Raw genomic sequence first — 22,658 nt, forward strand, 5'->3', positions numbered from 1 at the left:
GTTTAAGTATAATAATATAAAAATATTTATTTATTTATTTATTACATAAAAAATATTTTTTTTAAAGAAAAAAGATGTAAATTGTAACTTCTTAAAAAAGATATTTTTTAATTTTTTTAGTATTTTTACTTTTATTACTAAAAACTTGTCAAATACACTAAAAAATAAAAAAATATTTTTCATTAAAAAAATCTTTTTTTTATCAAAATAATAACATTCAAACAAACACTACACTTACTCTTTTAAAAAATTTTGCTAATGAATTATAAGTCATTATAAAAAAAAAAGTATAAAGTAATTCTTTAAAAAATTACAACTTTGATTATGTCACACTCAAACATAAAGATTCGTGATGATCTAATAAATTATAAGATATGATGCTATTGCTACTAGTAATTAGATAATTGTCACCTAAAAAATATGTTCAACTTATTGGCAGTCACCTCTTAAATTATTGAACCATAAGAAACAAAATAAGAAGCAATCAAAGAAATAGTAATAAAAAAAGAAGAAGATAAAACTCGTGGGATAAATTCTTAATAACAAAATATAATATCATGGTTAAGATTTGAATTCAAAACTATTAATTAAGATATCAAAATAATTATATTTTGACTAATATCACCTTTCTTAGAGCTTAATTAAAGTTCTAAATCCTAATCTAAAATTTAAATTCTCCAAAAAAATAAGGATTAAAAAAATAATTTTACAATAAAAATTGAGCTAATTAAAAGTGTATTCCTTTTACTTATTATTCTTATAATCTTATTATTTAAATTAAATAATAAAAAACAAGGGTCAATTAATAGATATATTTACTTGCTATTAAAAAATAAGATAATGAAAAAAAAAAAGAAGATAAAACACAGTTAGAAACACACGTTTCCTAGATTTTGAACTCATGTTTTTATTTTACAATGTTGATAAAGGCTTCTCTGTTTCAAATCAGATACCACTTGAGAAAGACGGTGGCATCCCCAAAAGGTAACCTTCAATAATCTAAATTCATTTATTCATTCATTCTTTTTTGAAATTTACATATATAAAAGCCATTCCTTTTTCCCCCACACTCCCAAATCCAATCCACAATTTGCAGCATCAGCAAAAAAGCAGAGTAAGATTTTTGTTGTTACTGCCCCAATTCTATATTCCATGTTCCTTGCGTAAAAAAGCTATCTTTGCTTTTAATTCTTGCCTTTGAAGCAATTCCCAGTTCCCATAGATCTGCAAATTCAATTGGGTGTTTGTTTTTCTATTATTCTTTGACAAGTTGTTTCATTGTCTTGTTTTGTTGCTGATTTGAGCTTCTCTAGCTTCTTACAATTCGTAAAGCTTTCATCTTTATGTGCTGTTCTATTTGGGTTCCTTTTTGTTCTTTGTATTGAATTTCAAAGTTTTGCTACAGCTAGCTGAAATTTTCATAATTTTCCATTGTTTTGTTAAGTTTGGTTCTGTGGCCATGTAATAAATTCTAGGATTTGTTCTTCTCTTAGGTTATTATTATGTAGTAGCACTTATAGAATTTGATCAAGGATTTGCTTTTTCTGTTTAGGGTTGATATTTATTTACAATCTACAGCATGGAAGGTATTGTTGTGAGAAGGGTCATTCCCTCGGATAACAGTTGCCTCTTTAATGCAGTTGGGTAAGCAATGAACATCAGTCTCTATTTTCATGTGATCTTGAAAGTATGGTTGCAATGATTCAACTTGTCATGTTATTTACCGATTTGTTGATTTGATTGTGTTTGCTTATTTCAGATATGTGATGGATCGTGATCAAACGAAAGCAGCTGAGCTGAGACAGGTGATTTGCTTATAGTTATACATTTATATTTATATATATGTTTTGGTTTTTTGGAGCCCCTAGGGGGGCTAAAGGGGAAGAATGGCGGGAATGTTCGATTGAAGGATTGAACTCGTGTCCGAAAGCCACGTCACCCTCGGACACCAAAGGAGACGCCATTTGAGCTATATGCGCTATTGGTTGCTTGCATTATATTTATTGATTTTAAATATGCGATACGATGTGTATACAATAATCCAATTAACCTTACCCAAACAAGGCCACAAGTGGAGTGGCTACTTCTAGGATTTGAATTTGTTACATTCAGATCACGAATAAGCAACCTTATAGTTACGCCGAGGCTCACCCTTATAAGCTGGGAAAAGTATCTTGAAAAGGAGGTTTGGAAATGCTTATAGATGTACTCTTAATTGAATTAACCTTTTCCTTCACATTACTTTGCTTGTATCGATTTGAATTTGTGGAACAACAAAAAATACTTCTGATATTTTCCATTCCCATTTTCGGCACAATTATTCCTTTCCAATACATAGTTCTATACAAATTTGTGAAACCTGAGAGGGCTTGTTTATTGCAAGATGAGAGAAAGCTCACATGGATTTTGGAGAGAAATCAACGGATGAGATTAAAACAACTAATTAAGTGTGTGGTTGAGTGACCTTTCCACATCCACTTTCATCCTTTTTGCAGACTCTCCCTGTTTCTTAGTTTCAAGGACCTCACTTTCTTACATCCATCTTTGCTCCTTGTCTTCCGCGCTGACTCTCATCTTCTTATTGAAACCTTACTCCAAGTGGACTCCAAGAATTACATTCCTTAGATTCCTTGTCTGTTTTCTGAACTTTCTTTTGTTTCTGTAGTTGTTTGCCGATCTTTTTCGTTTTCTTTTTGAAATTCAATGACTTGAATTATTTGAATCAAGGAGTTTAGGGTATCATGGATTTGTATATCATGTTTTGATAACCATAAAAAAAAATAATATCAAGTTTGAATGGGTGAGAAACAATCAAGTTCAATTAGAGTTGTACCATAATTGTTTAACTAGCTAATATTATGCAAGAAGCAATCAATTTCGCTATCGCAAACCTAAATTTCTCAGGCCATTATTTTGCGACAAGCAATCAATATTTAAAAACACGATATTTTGTAAACCAGAATGAACAGCCTAACTGAATTGAATGAAAGCCACTCACTAATATTCTCTTTGTTAAACCAAAAGCATGAAACCTATAAGGCGGCAAGCTGTCGGCACGATGCACAAAAGAGTGTAGGCACATGATAATTTGCATAACTTGCAATTAGTTGTTTTACTTTTCATTCCAAGATGGTAGTTTTCTACCAGTGTGTCCTGTATTATTGTCTAACATCTTATCACTTTCACCGTGTTATTGACATCTTTGATTTATTTATTTTATCTGAGTATTTTGTGGTGTTTGGTTTGCTACAGGTTATAGCTGCAACAGTAGCAAGTGATCCGCAGAAATATTCTGAAGCATTTCTTGGGAAGCCGAATGCAGAGTACTGTAACTGGATTCTTGACACAGAGAAATGGGGAGGTCAGTTGTGCTATGTGGTTCTAACCTTTGTTTTGTTACTTTGTTTCTGCAAAATACTAAGCGTACCTGAGCAAAAGGCGAGTTACCCTGAAAATTTTTAGTGGTAATAACTGCTAAAGATTAAATTAACGTGACAAATGCCACAACAGTTAGTAATTCTTTATATGGTTTTCTGGTCAAGATTTTTCCGGTCGGTTAGTTGATGAGTTCACCACTAGTTTCAAAGGGTATTTCCACCTATCTTGCATACTTAGGGGTAATGGTTATTAATTGACCTATGATCGTTTGTGAAGGTGCGATTGAACTTTCAATATTGGCGGATTATTATGGACGCGAGATTGCTGCATATGATATCCAAACATCAAGATGTGACTTGTATGGTCAGGTAAAGAGAATCTTTTATTTTTGCATTCTCACAAGGTCTTAAGTTTTCTTTTCAACCTCTTATAGCTTAACTTTTTCGCTCTCTTCATTTGTGGATAATGTCGACAGGAAAAGGGTTATTCGGAAAGGGTGATGCTTATTTATGATGGTCTCCACTATGATGCTTTAGCTGTATGTCATTTCTTAGGCCAGAAATTACTTTTCCTCTGCCACTATGATTGCATTGTATCTTCTCATGAACTCATCAAAATTTAAGGTTGCACTTGGTTTGCGTTTTCATTTTCAATATTTTCTGTTTTTAGAATTTTGTGAAGAAAAAAGAGAAAACAAGAGGCGAAAACGGAAAACAGGGTTTTATTATTTTCACTGTTTCCTCTTTTTCCTTCACAGAATCCTAGAAACATAAAATAAAAACGCAAACAAAACGCACTCTACTTTATTGTGATTGTGAAACTAATGGTATGTGGTAATTCCATTATTATCCAACAATCACATAGCTCTACAGAATTAAGGTTCATATGCATTTTCCATTCCATTTCCATGTAGCCTGGTGTTTACACCTTGTATGGTTCAGGTGTCGCCCTTTGAGGGTGCTCCCGAGGACTTCGATCAGACGATATTTGCCGTACAGAAAGACAGAAGCATTGGACCTGTTGAGGGGCTTGCTCTTAATTTTGTTAAGGACCAACAGAGGTAATCTTCAATATTTTGAAAACTTGAATGTTGAAAGTGTTTTAAAAAAAAAGAAAAGGAAACCAGATCAAAGTTGATGCAACATTTTATTTATGGCTGCACTTTAACAGGAAGAGGAGATTCACCGACACCGCCAACTTCACCTTGCGCTGTGGTGTATGTCAAATCGGAGTTGTTGGTCAGAAGGTCAGTCCTCATCTCCTTACGCTTCGCGATAAATATTTGCATCCTCGTATAACATATTTAATGCGCGCTCCAGAAACATGCAGAACAACTCATTCCTGATTTAGATATAACTTCTAACCATTGTAAATGAAAATAAGTGACTGTGATTAATATCACGAAGCACACAAATACCAACATTATGGATCAATCTCTTGTTATATAGTTCTTATGATTTTGAGTAATTTTGGTGTAATTTTTCTTTATGAACAAATTCAGGAAGCTGTGGAGCATGCACAAGCAACCGGTCATGTTAACTTCCAAGAGTATAGATGATGATCTAAGAAGCAGAAACTCACGTGAATTTTGTATCAAGAACAATGTTTAATTGGTGCAAACTTCTTCTTTTTCATTTTTATTATGAAGTGATTAAAGTAAAAACTAAATTGTTTATGCCTTGAAAATATTGTAGCAAGTTGTGTTGTAACTTGTACAATAATTATTTATAGCGACAGTTTCAATCCATTGTTATTTTATTGTAACAAAAATAATATTAGTTAGTATTTCTTCAGCAGCATAATAGAAAAAAAATCTGTTTTAGCCATAATCCCTTTTTTTTTCATTCTATTTTTCCCCTCTTTCAGGAAATGTTTGATAATGCCAAAAATGATATTACCACTTTTATTTTTGATAATTTCACTCTATACATGATTATATATAAAATATATTATTAAAATAGGAATACCATTCACAGAATAATTTAGCTAAAATATTTCATCATACCCATGAATCCCTTTATCAAGGAAATGTTTCATATATTAGTATCTAAAAGATTAATATATTAAAAATATTTTTTCCCCTCAAGAAAGAAAGATCATTATGTTAATCGTTTTGGGCGGTTAAATATGTAATTCTTATTTAAAAAAAAGAGAGGATATTTAACATATTTGGCAAAAAGTAATGAAATTATATAAATTTGAGTTTTTTTTTTCATATATATATATTGTCCTTGTTTTCATGTTGAAACAAAATTGGTTGGCATTATGAGACCATAATACAAAAAACAAGTCAAGAAAATCTGCTCTCATCTTTATTTTAAGCTGACTCATTAAAGATTGAGACTTGTTAACTTACATTATATATTATCTCTTTTCATTAATATTGTTATCAATTTCTTAAAAATTCATTACCATATATATAAAATAAAACTAATTAATACACGAATGACATTATTTTATCAGCTAAAAAATTTCTATATAGAATATAGATTAAATGAGAGTGAAATCCCCAAAAATAGAGATTATATGTGTTTTTTCAAAATATAGGCGAATGAATTCGAAAATAACAAAATGTTAAAGGCAAATTGATTTTTTTTTTATTTTCAAAAATTGAATTTGCCAAAAAAAATGTTTTTTTTTTTTAATTTTCAAAAAGTATTTTGCTGAAGGCAATTTGTGCTTTTTTTTATTTATTGAAATAAATTATCATAATATGGTAGAAAAAAAAATCGTCCCGATGAATTCTGAGATATATTATAACTTAATAAATCATGAATTGAAACAACAAAATTGCACCATTTTTTCAAAATTCGCCAAATACACAAATGATATGCAAATTAAATTTTGGGTTTTATCTTCACTTATTATATAAAATAAAAAGTAAGAAAGAAAAGATTAAATCTATAAATATATATAATGAAAGAACCTGTCAAAGGCATATATTAAAAAATTAACAAGAAACATATACAAATAAACACAATGTTACACCACCACCACAACAGTTTCTACATCATAATGTTATTTCTTTTTTTTTTCAGAATTTCTAATTAGGTTATATATAGAAGATTTGTTAATAGGTGTTAGTAATTTTCCTATATTAGCCTATTACTAATCGTTGGTAATTAATTATGGTAGAGGATACAATATATAAGACAAATGCATACAACATCAAATGAATTAATTAAGATGATGAACATTATTATTACACGTTTGAATCATCTTTATGTGAAAAAAAAAACCCTGCTTTTCAATCACAAAATGACTAATCTATATTAAGCCTACGTCATTATTCAAGTACGGTCACGTAAGTAATCATTTTATATTTTTAATACTAATTAAAGAGATATTATATTTAAAAGTAATTCAATTATATATATAAAATAATTAAAGTATTAGAAATAATTGTACACACACTACATCAATAAAAAATTGAGTAATCAACGCTTGAATTTTTCCTTTTTATTTATTTATTTATTATTATTATTATTATTATTATTATTATTATTATTATTATTATTATTATTATTATTATTATTATTATTAGTTGAAAATAAGGCCGGTAGATTGGAAGACACACATATATGTGGTTGGAGCAGCATTCTATTCTATGCATATAAGTCATTGAATAAATTAAATAACAAAATGTTCATAGGTTTCTTGTTTCTATTTTCTATGAAATATTAATTCATGATTGATCAACTACCAAATTTCGATAGTGACGATAGAGAGATTTAGTTGCCACATATTTTGCCCTATATGATTTTATTTTTTTAATTTAATTTCAGTATTTATATTATTATTAGTGGCACAAATTAAAGCTAAGAGAATAGTGAAAATTTACGTAATGTTTACTAGCTATAAAAAAAAAATGGTAGTTTGTACATCTTTGCATTCATACGGTACACTACGAGGGGAGGAGCGTTGAAGGCAATAACAGAGATGAATCGTATGAGATTGAGAGGTAAGGTCGTGTTTGTTGGAGAAGCAAAATACAGAAGACTGTCGGCTGCTAATGGCACAAAGAAGATACAGACAGCAGGTTTCACTCGAAAAGAAAGTGTCCGCCAGCCGCAAAGAGAACATGAGGATATCCCCGTCGTCCCAACTAGTAGTTCTAAGGAGGTGATAAAAGATAAGAAGACCCTACACCCAAATGGGGAAGGATCAACAAAAAAACTAGAAGTAGCTGTGTGTAAAGGAAACTTGAACTGGTTGCAGAAAAGCCTAATTGGTGGAACAACTAAGGCCATTGACTTTAGGTCATTGAAGGATATGGTTGCGAAGAACTTTCCGCAGGTCACTCAGGTACGAGAATTGGGAGCTTATAAGGCTCTGCTGACGTTCGACAGTGTTTTGAATGCTGAAGAAACATACACATTTAAAATGAATAGCCTGCTACAATTTTTTCATAGTGTATGGAGGTGGGATGAATCGGAAAAAAGTGAATCTCGAAGAGTTTGGCTAGAGTGTTTCGGGGTCCCATTACATATATGGACAGTGGATGCCTTCAAGAAGATCGGTGAACAATGGGGAGAGGTGGTTGGGTGTGATACAGGGACGGAATCGTGCGCCTCGTTTAGTGTCGGTCGTGTACTTATTGATACCTGTGTTATGGGTGTGATCAATGAATGGGTCCATATCAATGTTGGAACCAGTGGATTTGAAGTCTTGGTAAAAGAGGTGGGACAAGAAGTCTACAGTTCGCAATGTATTATGGAAAAACGGGCGGATAAAGAGGTAGCTTGCGTTTTCTTAAATAAAGCACCAATTACATCCCCTGGTGCTGAGGGTACAACGTCGGCTAATTCTACAAAATTGGTTGGCCACGAAGATCAGGCAGCGATGGTATGTACGGAAAGGTTAGGACAGGAGGTTGAAGATGAGGATAGAATAGTAATTCCAGAATCCATTTTAAACGAATGGAATTATGACAATTTAAATTTTAATCAACTAATTCCGGTAACGAATCAGCACATTTATGGACATATTGATGGCGGGGCAGATTTTGTGGGATTGGGAAACAATAATGAAGCAGAATCAGAGGTCACAATCTCGTGGAGCTATCCAGGCCAACATAATGGGCTGCCAAGAGCTACACCCATTAACGCATGTGTGGGTCCTTCAGAATGGAACAGCTGTGCTAACAAGGAAATAAGGAAGTTATTGGGCCAAGGAGGCCCGAATTCAATAACAGATGGGTTGGGGGAGACTGGAACACGCGCTTGCAGGCATGGGCTGGACCTGGTTGCTTCGGGTCGGGTCGGACTGGTGCAAGGGGTGAGAAGGGTTGCTGGTGATCCCTCTGCGCCGTCGGGGAATCCTGGAGTGTTGAAGCTCCATGCAAGGAACCACGGGAAGGGAGAAGATGAAGAGTGCCGAGCCTTGCATGATGAAAGGGATGAAGCCCAGCGTCAAGGGTGCAGATGGGAGGAAGTTGACTCAGAGCTGAGGAAGAATGCGGGCCGAGACGTGGAAGAAGGCAGCGCCGAATCCACCGGGGGCAAAAGCCTGCGATGGAGAAGGACCGAGGGCGCTGGAACCATGGCGCTCGCTGGCTATGCGAGGGGCATGGGGGAGACGGCCGGTGACAGGAAGGCGGCAAGGGAAGCTAGTGCGGTGATGACAGGGGCTGGTAGGTTCGAAAACTGGGCTGAAAGGGTGGAGGGGGCTGCTACACCGTTGGAGGAGATTCATGGGGCCAAGGACGTTGACGGAGACACACATGATGCATATCATCAAGCAATTGGTGATGGTCATGCGGTTTCAATGAAGGAAGATCTGGGGATTGCCTCGGATAATGCCAGAAACTCTCCGGTCCAGAGCGTGGATGAAGGAAACAGTGACAAAGTCAAAAATAAAAAGGAACAAGGACTTGCCAACGAGGACGACGAAGACAGCAGTAATGAGAATGGAAACCTGGATGAACAATTGCTGGAAAACCGGAAGACATGGGAGTTAGCGAAAGAATCCGGGGCAATGCTTCTCGATGAAGAAGATGACATCATGAGTATTCTCCAAGAACAGAATGAAGAGATTGCTCGGAAAAAGAGATTGGCTAAACAGAAAGCTAAAGCAAGACGAAGCAGACCCAAAAATTCCAAAAAGGTGTGTAATAATCTTTTAAAATGATTATTAGTTCATGGAATATTAGGGGGCTAGGTGGTGATGGAAAGCTGAGAATGGTGAAAGAACTTAAGAGGAAACATAGGTTGGATATGCTAGGTTTGGTTGAGACTAAAAGGCAGTCATTAACAAGGTTTGACGTTGTGAATTTATGGGGGAACGGTTGTGTGGGGTGGGAGTATGTGGAGTCTGTTGGTGCATCTGGTGGGTTGTTACTAATGTGGGATGATGGTTTTTTTAAACAAAGAAATTGCTATAAAGGTGAGCGATGGCTATGTGTTGAAGGGGAACTGTTACAGAATACTATTAACTGCGCATTTTTCTTGGTTTATGGTGCTCACACTAGAGATGAGAAACTTGTTGTGTGGGAGGAACTGAGTTACATGGCTGGTTTATGCCCAGACGCCTGTTGTTTTATTGGAGACTTTAACGAGATTGGACAAGTGGAAGAAAGGCGAGGATTAGAAACCTTACCTTTGTCGGCACAAGATTATCAGAATTGGGTACATGACATGGGTTTGGTGGATCTACCGATCTCTGATCGTAAGTTTACATGGTTCAGAGGACAGTCGTGCAGTCGAATTGACAGAGCTTTGGTTAGCTTGGAATGGCTTGAGGCATTTCCGGAGACTTTCCTGAGAGGTGCTCCACGGGGCTTGTCAGATCATTGCCCTATCATAGTGGTAGAGAAGAGGCTGCGAAACGAACCGAGGCCGTTCCGAAGTCTGGATTCATGGTTCACTCATGAAGGATTTTTAAGGATGGTCAAGGAGGAATGGAGAAGGTTGGGTGAGATACCATTCACTGATAAACTGAGGGCGTTGACGGTTCCTTTGGGGAGATGGCATAGAGACAACTTTGGTGATATGGACAAGAAAATTCTGAAGTTTGAGGAAGAGATCCAGAAGATTGATGACATGGTCAGTAATGGGAGCTATGATGGGACAGTGGAGGCAAGACGGAAGGCGCTAGTGGCTTGTTGCGAGAAATGGTATGTGAGGAAAGAATTACATTGGAAGCAGATGTCCAGGTCAAGGCATGCGAAGGACATGGATAAAAATACGAGGTATTTCCACAACCTAGCTTCTACCCGATGGAGAAATAATAGGATTGATACTTTAATCATTAATGGTAGATTGATAAGGAATCAAGCTAGGATTAAGATTGCCATAAGAGAGTTCTATAAAGACTTGTATCATCAAGAGAGGTCTCCTGAGATGGGGTTCAGAGATGGTCTAGTGGAAAGGATTAGCGAGGAGGATTCTAGTGCTCTAGAGATGCTACCGTCACCAGAGGAGGTTAAAGAGGCAGTGTGGGATTGTGAATCATCCAAGGCTCCAGGATGTGATGGTTACAACATGAACTTCATAAAGAAGTGCTGGGCTGATATAGGCTCGGATTTCACGGCAGCGGTACTTGGCTTCTTCCAATCTTCAAGGTTGCCGCATGATGCTAACATCACGTGGGTGGCGTTGGCCCCCAAGTTTACTGGTGCTAAGGAAATCAAAGATCTGCGTCCGATTAGCATGGTGGGGTGTGTATACAAGGTAATTTCGAAGATGCTGGTTAGGAGAATGAGAGGTGTCATGCCAGGGTTAGTAGGTGAAACACAGAGTGCTTTTGTTAAGGGTCGTAAGATTCATGACGGAGCTCTTATCGCTTGCGAAACAGTTCAGTGGATCAAACAGAGGAAGAAGAAAGCGGCGGTAATAAAGCTTGACTTTCAGAAAGCATATGACAGGGTCAAGTGGAGTTTTGTAGACCTTGTCTTACAGAAGATGGGATTTGGTCAAAGATGGAGGGGATGGGTTATGGAGTGTGTGAGCACGTCCTCTATGTCAGTGCTGATAAATGGCTCGCCGTCCAAACCGTTCAAGATGGAAAGGGGTTTGCGACAAGGGGATCCTCTATCTCCCTTTCTATTCGTCCTTGTTGTTGATGTTCTACATAGGATGATTGGAGAGGCTGTGAGGAACGGTCGCATATCGCCGTTGCTGGTTGGGAGAGATCATATTGAGCTATCACACCTACAGTTTGCAGATGATACTGTCTTATTCTGTCCTCCTGAGGAAGAGACAATCAGGAACTATAGGAGGCTGCTTCGTTGCTTTCAGTTGATGTCAGGTCTAAGTATAAACTTTGATAAATCTAGCTTAATCCCTGTTAACTGTGAGGAGCAGTGGGTACAACGCATGTGCAGTGTGTTGGGATGTAAGCAGGCCAATCTACCAGTTAGATATCTGGGCATATCGCTAGGAGCAAACCCAAGGATGGTCAAGACATGGAAGTCAGTAATAGATAAAGTGGAGGAGAAGCTTAGCCTCTGGAAGGCCAAGATCCTAAATAAGGCCGGTAAGTTGGTGCTTATCAAAGCTGTGTTAAATAGCTTGCCGGTTTATTATCTGAGCCTGTATAAGATGCCTAAGGCTGTTGCAGAGAAACTAATTTCCTTGCAGAGGAGATTTCTTTGGAGTAAAGAGGATGGTAAGAGCGGTATGGCTTTGGTAAAGTGGGAAGTGGTTCAGACTCCTAAAAAGCTAGGTGGATTGGGGGTTGGAGATGCCATGATACGAAATTCAGCTCTGCTGTTTAAATGGTGGTGGAGGTTCTCTAAAGAGGAGTGTCCATTGTGGAAGAAGGTTGTCTGTTCCTGTAACAACCTGAATCCAAACGAGCTCCTATCATCCCAAGAACTACCTATTCGAGGAGGACCGTGGAAGGATATTTGTCAGTTACAGTTTAAGAATCAAGAACTCAGGCAGAAGATGATTACTGGGCTGTCCATGGAGGTGGGTGATGGGAGAAGAACTCGTTTTTGGGAGGATGTCTGGATTCAGGGAGGTTCCTTGAAAGACCGGTTTCCGAGGCTCTTCTCAGTTTCAAACCAAACAGGGTCAATGATAGGGGATTGTGGGTTTTGGGATGGGTTCGCCTGGATATGGAATTTTCAGTGGAGGAGAGAATTATTCCAATGGGAGTTGGATTTAGTGAACCAGCTTCACAACACTCTGAGGCTGGTTAAACTGGATCTTGGGAGAGAGGATAGAGTTGTTTGGAAATATGATAAACAAGGAATTTTCTCTACTAACTCATTTGTGCAGGTGGTGCAGGTGGACATGGTTCCGGCGGATATATCAAGCTACAGTTTCACAAGGACTATTTGGAAAGGCCTGGTTCCCCCCAGAGTAGAGTTGTTTGTCTGGTTTGCCCTGATTGGAAGAGTCAATACAAAGGAAAGACTGAGTCGGCTTGGGGTCATTCACCAAGAAGATAATTTATGTGTGTTATGTAATAATGGTGTTGAATATGGTCACCATATCTTTCTTGGTTGTAGCTTTTCTTGGAAGGTTTGGTGTGCCTGGTTGTCATTTGTTAGAATGCAATGGGCTTGTCCAGGTACAGTGAAGGAACACTACCAAAGTTGGACTGAGAACTCAAAAACAAAGCAAGAGTGCAAGAGATGGATGGTGTGCTTCTGTGCAATCATTTGGAACATATGGTTGGAACGGAATCGGAGGATATTTCAGAACAAAGGGAAAGGGGTTGAGGAGATTATCAACTTGTCTTTTCTGAACTACAAGGAGTGGTTAGGTGCAGACCCCTTCTGTTGTTGATGGCAATGCCGGAGATGACAAAGGGATATCTACTTTCTACTTTTATTCTTTTTTGTTCTTAGCTTGTTCGTATTTTGCTACTGTCTTGCTCCACTTGTTGTGTTGAGCTCTTCGTTCAAAAAAAAAAATGTTTACTAGCTATCATTGCTTACCTACTCCAAACATTTGTATTAAAGTTGGAACAATGATTCAATAGAAATTAAAATGTTAGGCAGTAACACTATTTGATGTGTGATACTACTTTAATTTAATTTTCGCCCTACTTTATTTGATTTGGAAAATTAGCTTAAATTATATATAAAGATAAACTTATTTCAAGATTGGCAATGCACACTATTATTTTCAAGTATTCTCTATTCAAACTTCAAAGAACCGTTCATCCATTGTTAGAACTTGTCTTCAAGTTAATAATTAAAAGATAAACGTAACTATAAATATATGTGGATTATATTAAAGTGAAAAAGTATAGAGATTTAACTTTTTTTAATAGCTAAGTTTAATTTTTGTAAATATTTTTAATTTTGGATATTTTATTTTATTTTTGGATGCTTATTTTAATTAGTGGAATTTCGAATGTTCATCATTTGAATGTTAAACTCGATATGAGTGATAGATATTTTTTTTTAACATGAAAAAAGCGTGTCTCTTTAATTTGTAAAATCTTTAATAATAGAGTATATATCCATTTTAGTCCTCAAAAAATTTTGGATCAGACACTTTAGTTCCTAATTAAAACTAATTACTTGATTGGTTCTTAACAATTAATTCTGTCAGTCACTTAGGTCTTTTACTCCGTCAACTCTAATAAAAGATAAAATAGTCCTTAACAACTCTAACAGAGAACAAAATGGTCCCTGACAACCTATGTGCAGAAATAATACTATTCTCTCCCAATTTCCATCATATCTCGCATAACCTTAACAGTCTAACATTGCAACTTCAAGCTACATGTGCTAACAGTCTAATATTGCAACTTCAAGCTACATGTGCATACTCTGCAACTTCAATGTTAAAAATTCTCAACTTATTTTCAACCAATTCATACCGAGGAAACTAATGACTATATCTCTCCAGTACTTATCGTCTTCAATTAATTTCATGAATCTAGATAGCAAGTCCAATTTGTTAATACCCGTTGTTGTCGTCACCATCTTCCTCCTCCCCTGCCCTATTATTTTCATGGCCACATTGTCCACCACTCCAATCGCTTCCTTCATTTTTTTTTTCGAGTTAATGTTCAGTAATCGCTTCAGTTTCCATATGAGTGGTGACGATGACATTGCTTACTATACTGATAGCTTGGATGCAAGGTTGAAACTGTCTACTAGCTTAGACCCAGAGAGAGAAGGAATGAAGCACTTGGGGTCCATTCTAAATGAGAATTTGCATATGATGTCGAAAGAGAATCTTCTCGTGATGTCCTAGTGTCCAACAATCTATATTGCTTGGCAGATAGTGGAGAAAGACGTGCTCTTAACGTAGTTGTAGAACTTGATCTTGAGGATGTGGTGGACGTTATCGAGGTTGGAAGTGATGATGTTATCGAGGATGTTGAGGTGTATGTTTTTGGTGGGCGAAGTAAGGAGAAGGCGGGTATACTAGTCACAAATATTTAGAAAGTGTGGTTCATGATATGTTGAGGTAAGTGTGACACGCGTGGCAGTTACACCATGGCTTGATCTTGGAGTTGAAGAAGAAGAAGGAGAAGATGGTGAAGAAGGAGACTATGAATGTTAAAGTTATACGAGATATGATAGAAATTGGGAAAAAACAATGTCGTTTCCGAATAGAGGAGGTCAGAGATCATTTTGATCTCTGTATGTTAGAGTTGTCAGGGACTATTTTATCCTCTGTTAGAGTTGATGGAACGAAAGACTTAAGTGTCTGACGAAATTAATTGTTAGAGACCAATCGAATAATTAATTTTAATTAAAAATTAAAGTATCTAGTCTAAAATTCTTTAAAAAACAAAATGGGTATATACTCTTAATAATATCAAACATAAAATTGTATTTGTAGTTTCGACCAAAATATATATTAATAATTATAAATTCTTCGTTCATTTGAAGTAGCACCAATATACACTGATGATTGGTGTTAATAATAATAATAATAATAATAATAATAATAATAATAATAATAATAATAATAAAGGTTATGGGGCTAGCTTTAGTGTGGAGTGATTCGGAAACATGATAAAGCTAGGTCAATTATGATAGGGGAAAAATTTCTTTCATCATGTCATTTTCAAATTTTTCCAAGATCGATAACGAAATCTGATGATGCAGCAGTTCAAAAAAAAGTTCTGAAAATAATAAATATAGTAACTAAATTGAAATTGCTTTTATATTACAATAAGATGTGTCAACATGGCATCAATGTGTCGGTAGCCTCAACATGTCAACTTTAAAGAAATTATATACTTATAAAAATTACAAATTTGTATATATATATATATATATATATATATATATATATATATATATATATATATATATATATATATATATCGATAGAAATAATTTCACCTATATCTATATCTATGTTTTCAAAATACCATTATATATTTTGTGAATTTAATCACATTACATTGTGTCACATTAATAATAATATTTAATTATTTATCATTGTCTTATTAATTATAAGAGCCTTACAAAAAAAAAAAACGTTTTGTTTTGAGTTTTTTTTTTTTTTTTACTTATTTGTATTTTAGTTTGTTATATATATTCTTGCTCTTTATTGTTCTTCCACATTTTAGGTATAGTAAAACTTATGTACTTTAAAAAAATAAAAAATAAAAAATAACAAAATTTGCTGCATTAGGTGAATCTACTCTATGAATCGAACAATATTATTAAGTCATAATAATATTATGAATTATATAAAAATTTAATTCATACCATTAAACTTAACTTATTTTTATATTAAAATAGATTATAATAAATTAAATATTATTTAAATTACACTATTTAAAATTATTTTTAAAAAAATAATAATATTTAACTATTTATCATTATTTTATTAATTATAAGAGCCTTACAAAAAAAAAAACATCTCGTTTTGAGCCTTACTTTCTCCCAATAAAGCGATGAAAATGACAAAAACAAATTAAGATTCAAGTGGATAGAGAGAAAAAGAGAGATAAGCAACTCCATTCATAATAATTAGCATAAAATTAAGGGTAATTCATTAATTAACTTTTCTATTTTTTGTTTTCTTTTGAGCTTGGCTATATACAAGAAAACTAAAGCAAAAGCTTTAAGCACCCCCATATTCTATCTAAATTAAATTTTTCTACAACAAAATTTAAAAGTTTCAATTCATAACTCTTAACCCAAAATTCATACGAGATCATCAATTCGAAAATCTAACAACCATATTATAACCTATGTCAAAATAAATCTATCAATTAAGGATAGAATAACGACATGATTGACCTAATAACACAGGACCAATACGACGTCGTTATTTCGATCCTTAATTGATATAGACTAGTAGTGAGTATTATTCAGGAATGCTTTGAAGAGCAGGCCTCCAAGGAGAATAATAATGGTGAGTATGATGATGAGTACTATGATCCATCAAATGAGACAAAACTTGTTCAACTCTTAACTCCTTCACATCCATTTTACCAAGCAACTCAGCTAACTGCTTCTTTGTTATCTTTATCTTCACCTCTTTATGATGATGATTACTTTCCTTAACATTCTTGCTCTTTGATGGAGATGAAACAACATCCTCGTCCCATTCATCATCATCGGAGAACATGGTAGTGGAAGAGGAAGATTCATGTGCTATACAATTCCCCATTATGTCTTAGATTGTGTTTTGAAGAGAGAAAGAGAGAGAGGGAGGGGTTTGGGAGAAGGAAGAGAAGTGGGTGATATATAGGAGAGGAAAAATAAAAGTTGAATCAATTTAATTTAATTTAATTTAATAATGATAGGATTAGAATGAATAAATGAAATGACTATGTAATGGTCAAACCTAAAAATTTTCTGCCAGGTGGGATACCATACATTGTGGAGTGCGGTGGGTCCCACAATGTTGCATGCAATTGGACCATAGTCACTAACCCATCATGGAGTCAAAATAAGTGCAAATTATATAATTTTTAAAAAATTAATAATAATAAATTTAAAGAAAATTATTATATATTATAAAGTACTAACACTTTTCTGAGTTGTCATGTGTGTGTTGAACACATTTTGGACATAATATTCATGGATATTTGTTCAATACGCGTGTTTGCTGTATCCAATCGTATCTTAATAAAAAATTAAATTTTTTTTTTCAAAGACACGTTTGGATACACCTAAAAATACATCACGTGTCAACGTATTTAATCTTATTTTTAACATATATTTTTGAAATAAATTTAGATATAGTATATATTATTATTTATTAAAATAAAAAATATTTTAAATATTTAATATAATTGAAATAAAACATTAAAAATAATTTAAAAAATTTATTTATATTTTAATATTAATAAAATATTAAAATATTATTACGATTTATCTAAAAAATACTTTATATTTTATATGTATGTATGTATGTCCCTATATTTTATAAAATTTTAAAATTTTTATATCAGTTTATCCCATATCGTATCATGTCTCATATCGGTACATCGTATATCAACCTCAAGTAGGTCTAAGTTGTCCCATGCATGTCACCATTAGGTTGATCAAAGCAGGGCAAGAGTTTTATTTAGGAGTTGAAAAATAAAATATTATCAATTATTAAATGAGTTTAATTTCATAATAACAATAGTAAATAATGTCTTTATTTCTTAACAGATAGTAGATCCATATGTGACGATAGATTATTTGAGTTAGATGATTAATTATTTAGATAAAAAATCGGAAAATTTTTATTTTTTCATACTTATCAATTATATACGTGCTTTGAACCATTTTTGCATAATTGATGCGTCAACTATATATATAGTAGTTGGTAGTGATGATTACATTATCTTAAATTATTTAAGTTAATTAATTAATTAATTAATTAATTTGTATAAAAAGATTAATAAGGAGAATGATGATGATGATGTAAGTGTAACAACAACCGTAATATGAGGAAGCTAAGCACTTGGATAAGGAGTGCAACTACTACTTTAATTTGTATTACACACCAAAATTCAATTTTGATGAATAGTGTTATTAGAATATTAGTTTATTGTTTAGGTGTGAACGCGGATTAGTGGGAATCTACCATCAACTTTAGTAGTTCACAAGTAAATTATAGTAAGTGAATTTTATCATAATTATATGATCATGTTGATCATAAAAAAATTAGTTAAAAATTAAAGTCATATTTTTTATTGTTTGGCAATATTTAAATTAAAAAAATATTATCAAATAATAAAAATATGTAATTTTAATTTTAGCTATATTTTTTAAGTGTTCCAAAATTTATGTATTTTATAATAATTGCACCTATATATGATGAAATATAATGTTTTTTGTACTGAGTTTAACACATGATTATTCATTATATGTTTCTATAAAGTGGTAATAATAATAATAATAATAATAATAATAATAATAATATCTCATTTGCCTAGATGGTAAAATATATTTAATAGTTTAAATTTATTGAAAATTATATAACTTTCAGATCTCTCGTGGACAGTAAAAAGCTATAAAAGTTGCAAGTGCAATGAACTTAGATTAGTTTTATCATTCACTTACTAATTAACTTTGTGGTGCAAATTTAATTAACTTTTATCATGTATGACACATTATGTAGTGCTTCCATTTATTGCATAATTCCTAATATAATAGGATAATGTTAAGGAGAAAAAAAGGGGCAGAATTTGCTATGCTAGCTAAAATTTTGATTTAATTCTTAAATTTTTTTGATATTATAATTTTAAATAAGTATATCAAATTTATGAAATTTATATTAAACCTGACAATTTTACGATTTAAATTTTATTAAAATTTTACGTTTTATATTCTTAATTTATTTTTTTGATTTTACATAAAATCTTGATTTTTTCATCTTAAAATTTGTCTTATTAATAATTAATAAATATTAAATAAAATAAATTTTAACTTATTTCAGCTAAATTTTGTCTGTTACCAAATATTTCTGTTAATACAAGTGATGAAGATATAATTGATGAGAAATGATTTTTCAATCACCAAAAAAATATTTTTTGACATCACAACGGTAAAATAATCTATATAAACGTTATTCAAATTAGTCAATTTAAAAAATATGTCCTAATATAATTTTAATAGAATCATTTAATTTGTCCCAAACATATAATAAAAAAATTGTCAATAATAAAAAAAAAACTCAAGTGGGGTCATGAAAATTGGAAATTAGTAGTTGGGGTTTAGGTGTGAAAAGGGTAACCCCGGAATCTTAGGGCATCTTTCAAATTAAAGTAGCTAAGTGTGAACACAAATTTTTGAAAAGAATCTCATCAATACAATTGAGTGAGTAGTGAAGGTGCTGTATGGTTTATCATTTTATTTATTTTATTTTAATTTTTCACGTGCACTTAACTTGTTGATTCCACTGACCCAAACGCACTTTCTTCTCCACCATAATCATACTCCTAATTATATATCAAGCTTTTACATACTCTTATCTTTATCTATTTACCCATTTCTATCTCTCTTTTCCCTTCTTTGGAAAAATTATATGTTGGAAATCCTTGTCCTCACTTTTTCTATGCAACATAGAAAAAAAAAACAATGAAAAAAGGTTAACACGAGATTGGAATAATATCTATCGCTTTTCAAAAGATAAATTATTTTTCTAATAATATATACATACACTTTTAATTTTTTGTTTACAGTATCTTTTTAATCCTACAAATAAAAAAATAATTTAGAATTGTATTTAAAAGTTAACTGTTGACTAATAGATTATTACATATATAAGATAAGATTCGAACTTCTAACACTTATTTAATTAAACGAATGAATTTATCACTCGACTAATCTAAGTTGGTTAATATATATATATATATATATATATATATATATACCTTTATTAATTTAACTATAGTAATTAAATTATTTTTTTTTTAAATAACATATGGTTAATTATTTAAGGGTAAAATTATCTATTTATTACACGTTTGAGAATGTTAAAAAATTTAGATATAAAAAGGGAGATAAGTGATATATCTTAACATGATAATTTTTTGTGTTTTTTAAAATTGTGAGAAATACACAAATTAGATCCTCCGATTTGTATTTAAAAAATCAAACGGTCCGATTTTAGCTTCTAATACCACAATTGCTTAAACTACGTCTTACACCATTTTTTCTTTTGTATCTAAATTAAAAAGTGTCTGAGAACTGCTAAATTTTTTTTATATATATTTTCAACACTTAAAAAAAAAATTAAAGTAGTGTGCGTATATATATGTCACTAGCTACTAGACAACTTGAGATATTTTTTGTTCTTTTAAAAACCTTTTTACATTAGCTTTCAAACAATCCATGATGCAAAAACTGAAAAACGTTGATTCGTGTCATGTTAGCATTATTCATTTTTCCAATAACTTAAATGGTTTGTGGAATGTGAAATGGCAGTGAAAAGAATCTTTTAACACAAAAATCTTCTAAGTGCACGTTAATTTTTAGAATGAAGTAAGATCGTCACTTTTAGATAATAATAATATTAAGTATGCCATGCCACCATAATAATGTGTCAAAATATATGCTTTGAATTCTAGAGTAATAATAACATATACTGCTTAATAAAGTAATTTAGGGTTTAATTGCTTTTTTCAGAATTAGTTTTAAGTTTTTCATTTTTAATAACAAAAAGTGATGAATTTAATTAAGTTAGTTAATTAACTAAAAAATTATTAGAAAACTATTAAAAATTTTAATTTTACCGACATATATGCATGGAATTTGGGACCATCTAGATTATTCAAAAGTTGCATCGCTCATCAGTTGCCAATTTTTAACTGATTTCAAATAAGTACTATATATTTAAAAACTAGGTAAATTAAATGAAGAGGAGAGATAAATATAAAATATTTAAGTAGAAAGAGAGACATATATATAAGAAAAAAAACCAAAAAAATAAGAGAATAATTTTGTTCAGTGCAAGAATTTAATTTTATAACATATAAATGTTAGCGGGTTAATACTTTTTATTTATTTTATATTTGAGTTAATATTAATTAATTTTTTTTACTAACAATATTAAGTTATTAACTCCTAGTATTCTCCATATATATCAAAATATTTAGAATTCAAGAGCGTACTTGGATTTTATTGCTTGAATATAATTACTTTTCTAAATCCTTAATTAGTGTATAAATTTTCTCTTATTTTGTAAATTTTCTAAATCCTGCTAGCTACACATGTTAATCAAATTCATTTTTTAAACTATATAATATATGAGAAAAACTTAAAATAGCCCCTAACAATTACTTCAAAAGACAACGAGACTCTTAACAAAAAAAAAGTCAACTTTCAATTATCTCGAAAAGACAATGAGATCAGGCTCCTATGCCAAAAAAAATTAGTATTGTTTTTTTTGGCACAGAGGCTAATCGGTCTAAAAAAAATTTCAGGGGCCAGGTTGGATTTTTTTAGGAACCTCGTTATCATTTCGAGATAATTATCAAGGGCCAGATATATATATATAGCTAGAGATTGGATTATTAACATGCGTAGTGTAGTTGTTAACAAGTTATAATTCAAAATAATATAATCTTCTCATACTCTTTTAGAAATTATGGGTTCAAATCTCACTTCTAACTTTTAAAAAAATGTGGCATTTACAAAAAAAGGTAAGCTAGTTAGGACTTGTTTGGGTATCATTTTCGAAAAAAATATTTTTTTAAATGATATTTTTTTAAAAGATCTTTTATAAAAGTAAAAATAATTTTATATTTGAATATCTAATATAAAAATATATTTTTATCTATCAATTATGTTTGGATAAAATAAGATAAAAATATTTTTTGTTTATTTATTATGTGAAAAAATATAATTTTTTAAAAAATATTTTAAAAAATATAAATTATAATTTTTTTAAAAAATATTTTTTTAATATTTTTATTTTTATTATTAGAAATTAGTCAAACAAATTTAAAAAATATTTTTTTTTAAATATTTTTTTATTAATTTAATAACGCTCAAACAAGCATTTAGTACAATACACACGTACATATATTAACTATAAGAATGAGAAAATTTAATTAAAATGGTTGATACAACAACTCATTTTCCACTGTATGTTATGTTTAACAATGAAAGGCAGATATTACTTAATTGCACGCATGCTCACTTGCTCAGGAGTTAAAAGTTGTTCTTCCAAATTAATTATAATTAGTGAACATAAGTAGCACTTTTGCAAACTCCGAAAACTAAAGCTACACATCACACTTTTTCTGAAAAATGGTTGGTGAGTCTAACTAAGTTGGCTCCTTCACCCGACTATACTCTCACATTCTCAAATAATAGTAATCTATCCTTTTTGTTCTCACGTAATTAATTCGTATAAATATAACGAAAATATATTTTAATTAGTGATGATTAACATTAGTTA

General features: G+C 32.0%; 2 protein-coding genes across 4 annotated transcripts; one reads left to right on the plus strand and one right to left on the minus strand.

Moving 5' to 3' along the window:
• The first annotated feature begins 878 nt into the window (after nt 1-878).
• LOC130940412 (OVARIAN TUMOR DOMAIN-containing deubiquitinating enzyme 2-like) lies at nt 879-5,131 on the plus strand. Of its 3 annotated transcripts, none has more exons than XM_057868542.1 (9): nt 879-984; nt 1,553-1,644; nt 1,760-1,805; nt 3,253-3,361; nt 3,655-3,746; nt 3,854-3,916; nt 4,320-4,438; nt 4,549-4,624; nt 4,880-5,131. In XM_057868542.1, the coding sequence occupies exons 2-9, from the start codon at nt 1,580-1,582 to the stop codon at nt 4,934-4,936; spliced, it is 627 nt and encodes a 208-aa protein (XP_057724525.1). In that variant the 5' UTR covers nt 879-984; nt 1,553-1,579; the 3' UTR covers nt 4,937-5,131. The 3 variants fall into 3 exon arrangements, with proteins under 3 accessions (XP_057724525.1, XP_057724524.1, XP_057724527.1); XM_057868541.1 differs by having other exon boundaries at nt 945-1,114; XM_057868544.1 differs by having other exon boundaries at nt 969-984; nt 1,579-1,644.
• Nucleotides 5,132-16,266: 11,135 nt separating this feature from the next.
• LOC130941591 (uncharacterized) lies at nt 16,267-16,984 on the minus strand. The gene has a single exon (XM_057870151.1). It carries the CDS (start codon nt 16,923-16,925, stop codon nt 16,620-16,622), a length of 306 nt encoding a protein of 101 aa, XP_057726134.1. The 5' UTR covers nt 16,926-16,984; the 3' UTR covers nt 16,267-16,619.
• Nucleotides 16,985-22,658: the final 5,674 nt, after the last annotated feature.

The sequence above is a fragment of the Arachis stenosperma genome, chromosome 7 (genome assembly GCF_014773155.1).
Source record: "Arachis stenosperma cultivar V10309 chromosome 7, arast.V10309.gnm1.PFL2, whole genome shotgun sequence".
In the NCBI taxonomy this organism is placed as follows: Eukaryota; Viridiplantae; Streptophyta; class Magnoliopsida; order Fabales; family Fabaceae; genus Arachis; species Arachis stenosperma.

Coding starts and splice junctions, on each gene's coding strand:
- LOC130941591 (XM_057870151.1), bottom strand. CDS start 16,925: ATGGGGAATTGTATAGCACATGAATCTTCCTCTTCCACTACCATGTTC.
- LOC130940412 (XM_057868542.1), top strand. CDS start 1,580: ATGGAAGGTATTGTTGTGAGAAGGGTCATTCCCTCGGATAACAGTTGC. Junction 1,806..3,252: donor AAGCAGCTGAGCTGAGACAG/GTGATTTGCTTA, acceptor GGTTTGCTACAG/GTTATAGCTGCAACAGTAGC. Junction 3,917..4,319: donor TCCACTATGATGCTTTAGCT/GTATGTCATTTC, acceptor TGTATGGTTCAG/GTGTCGCCCTTTGAGGGTGC.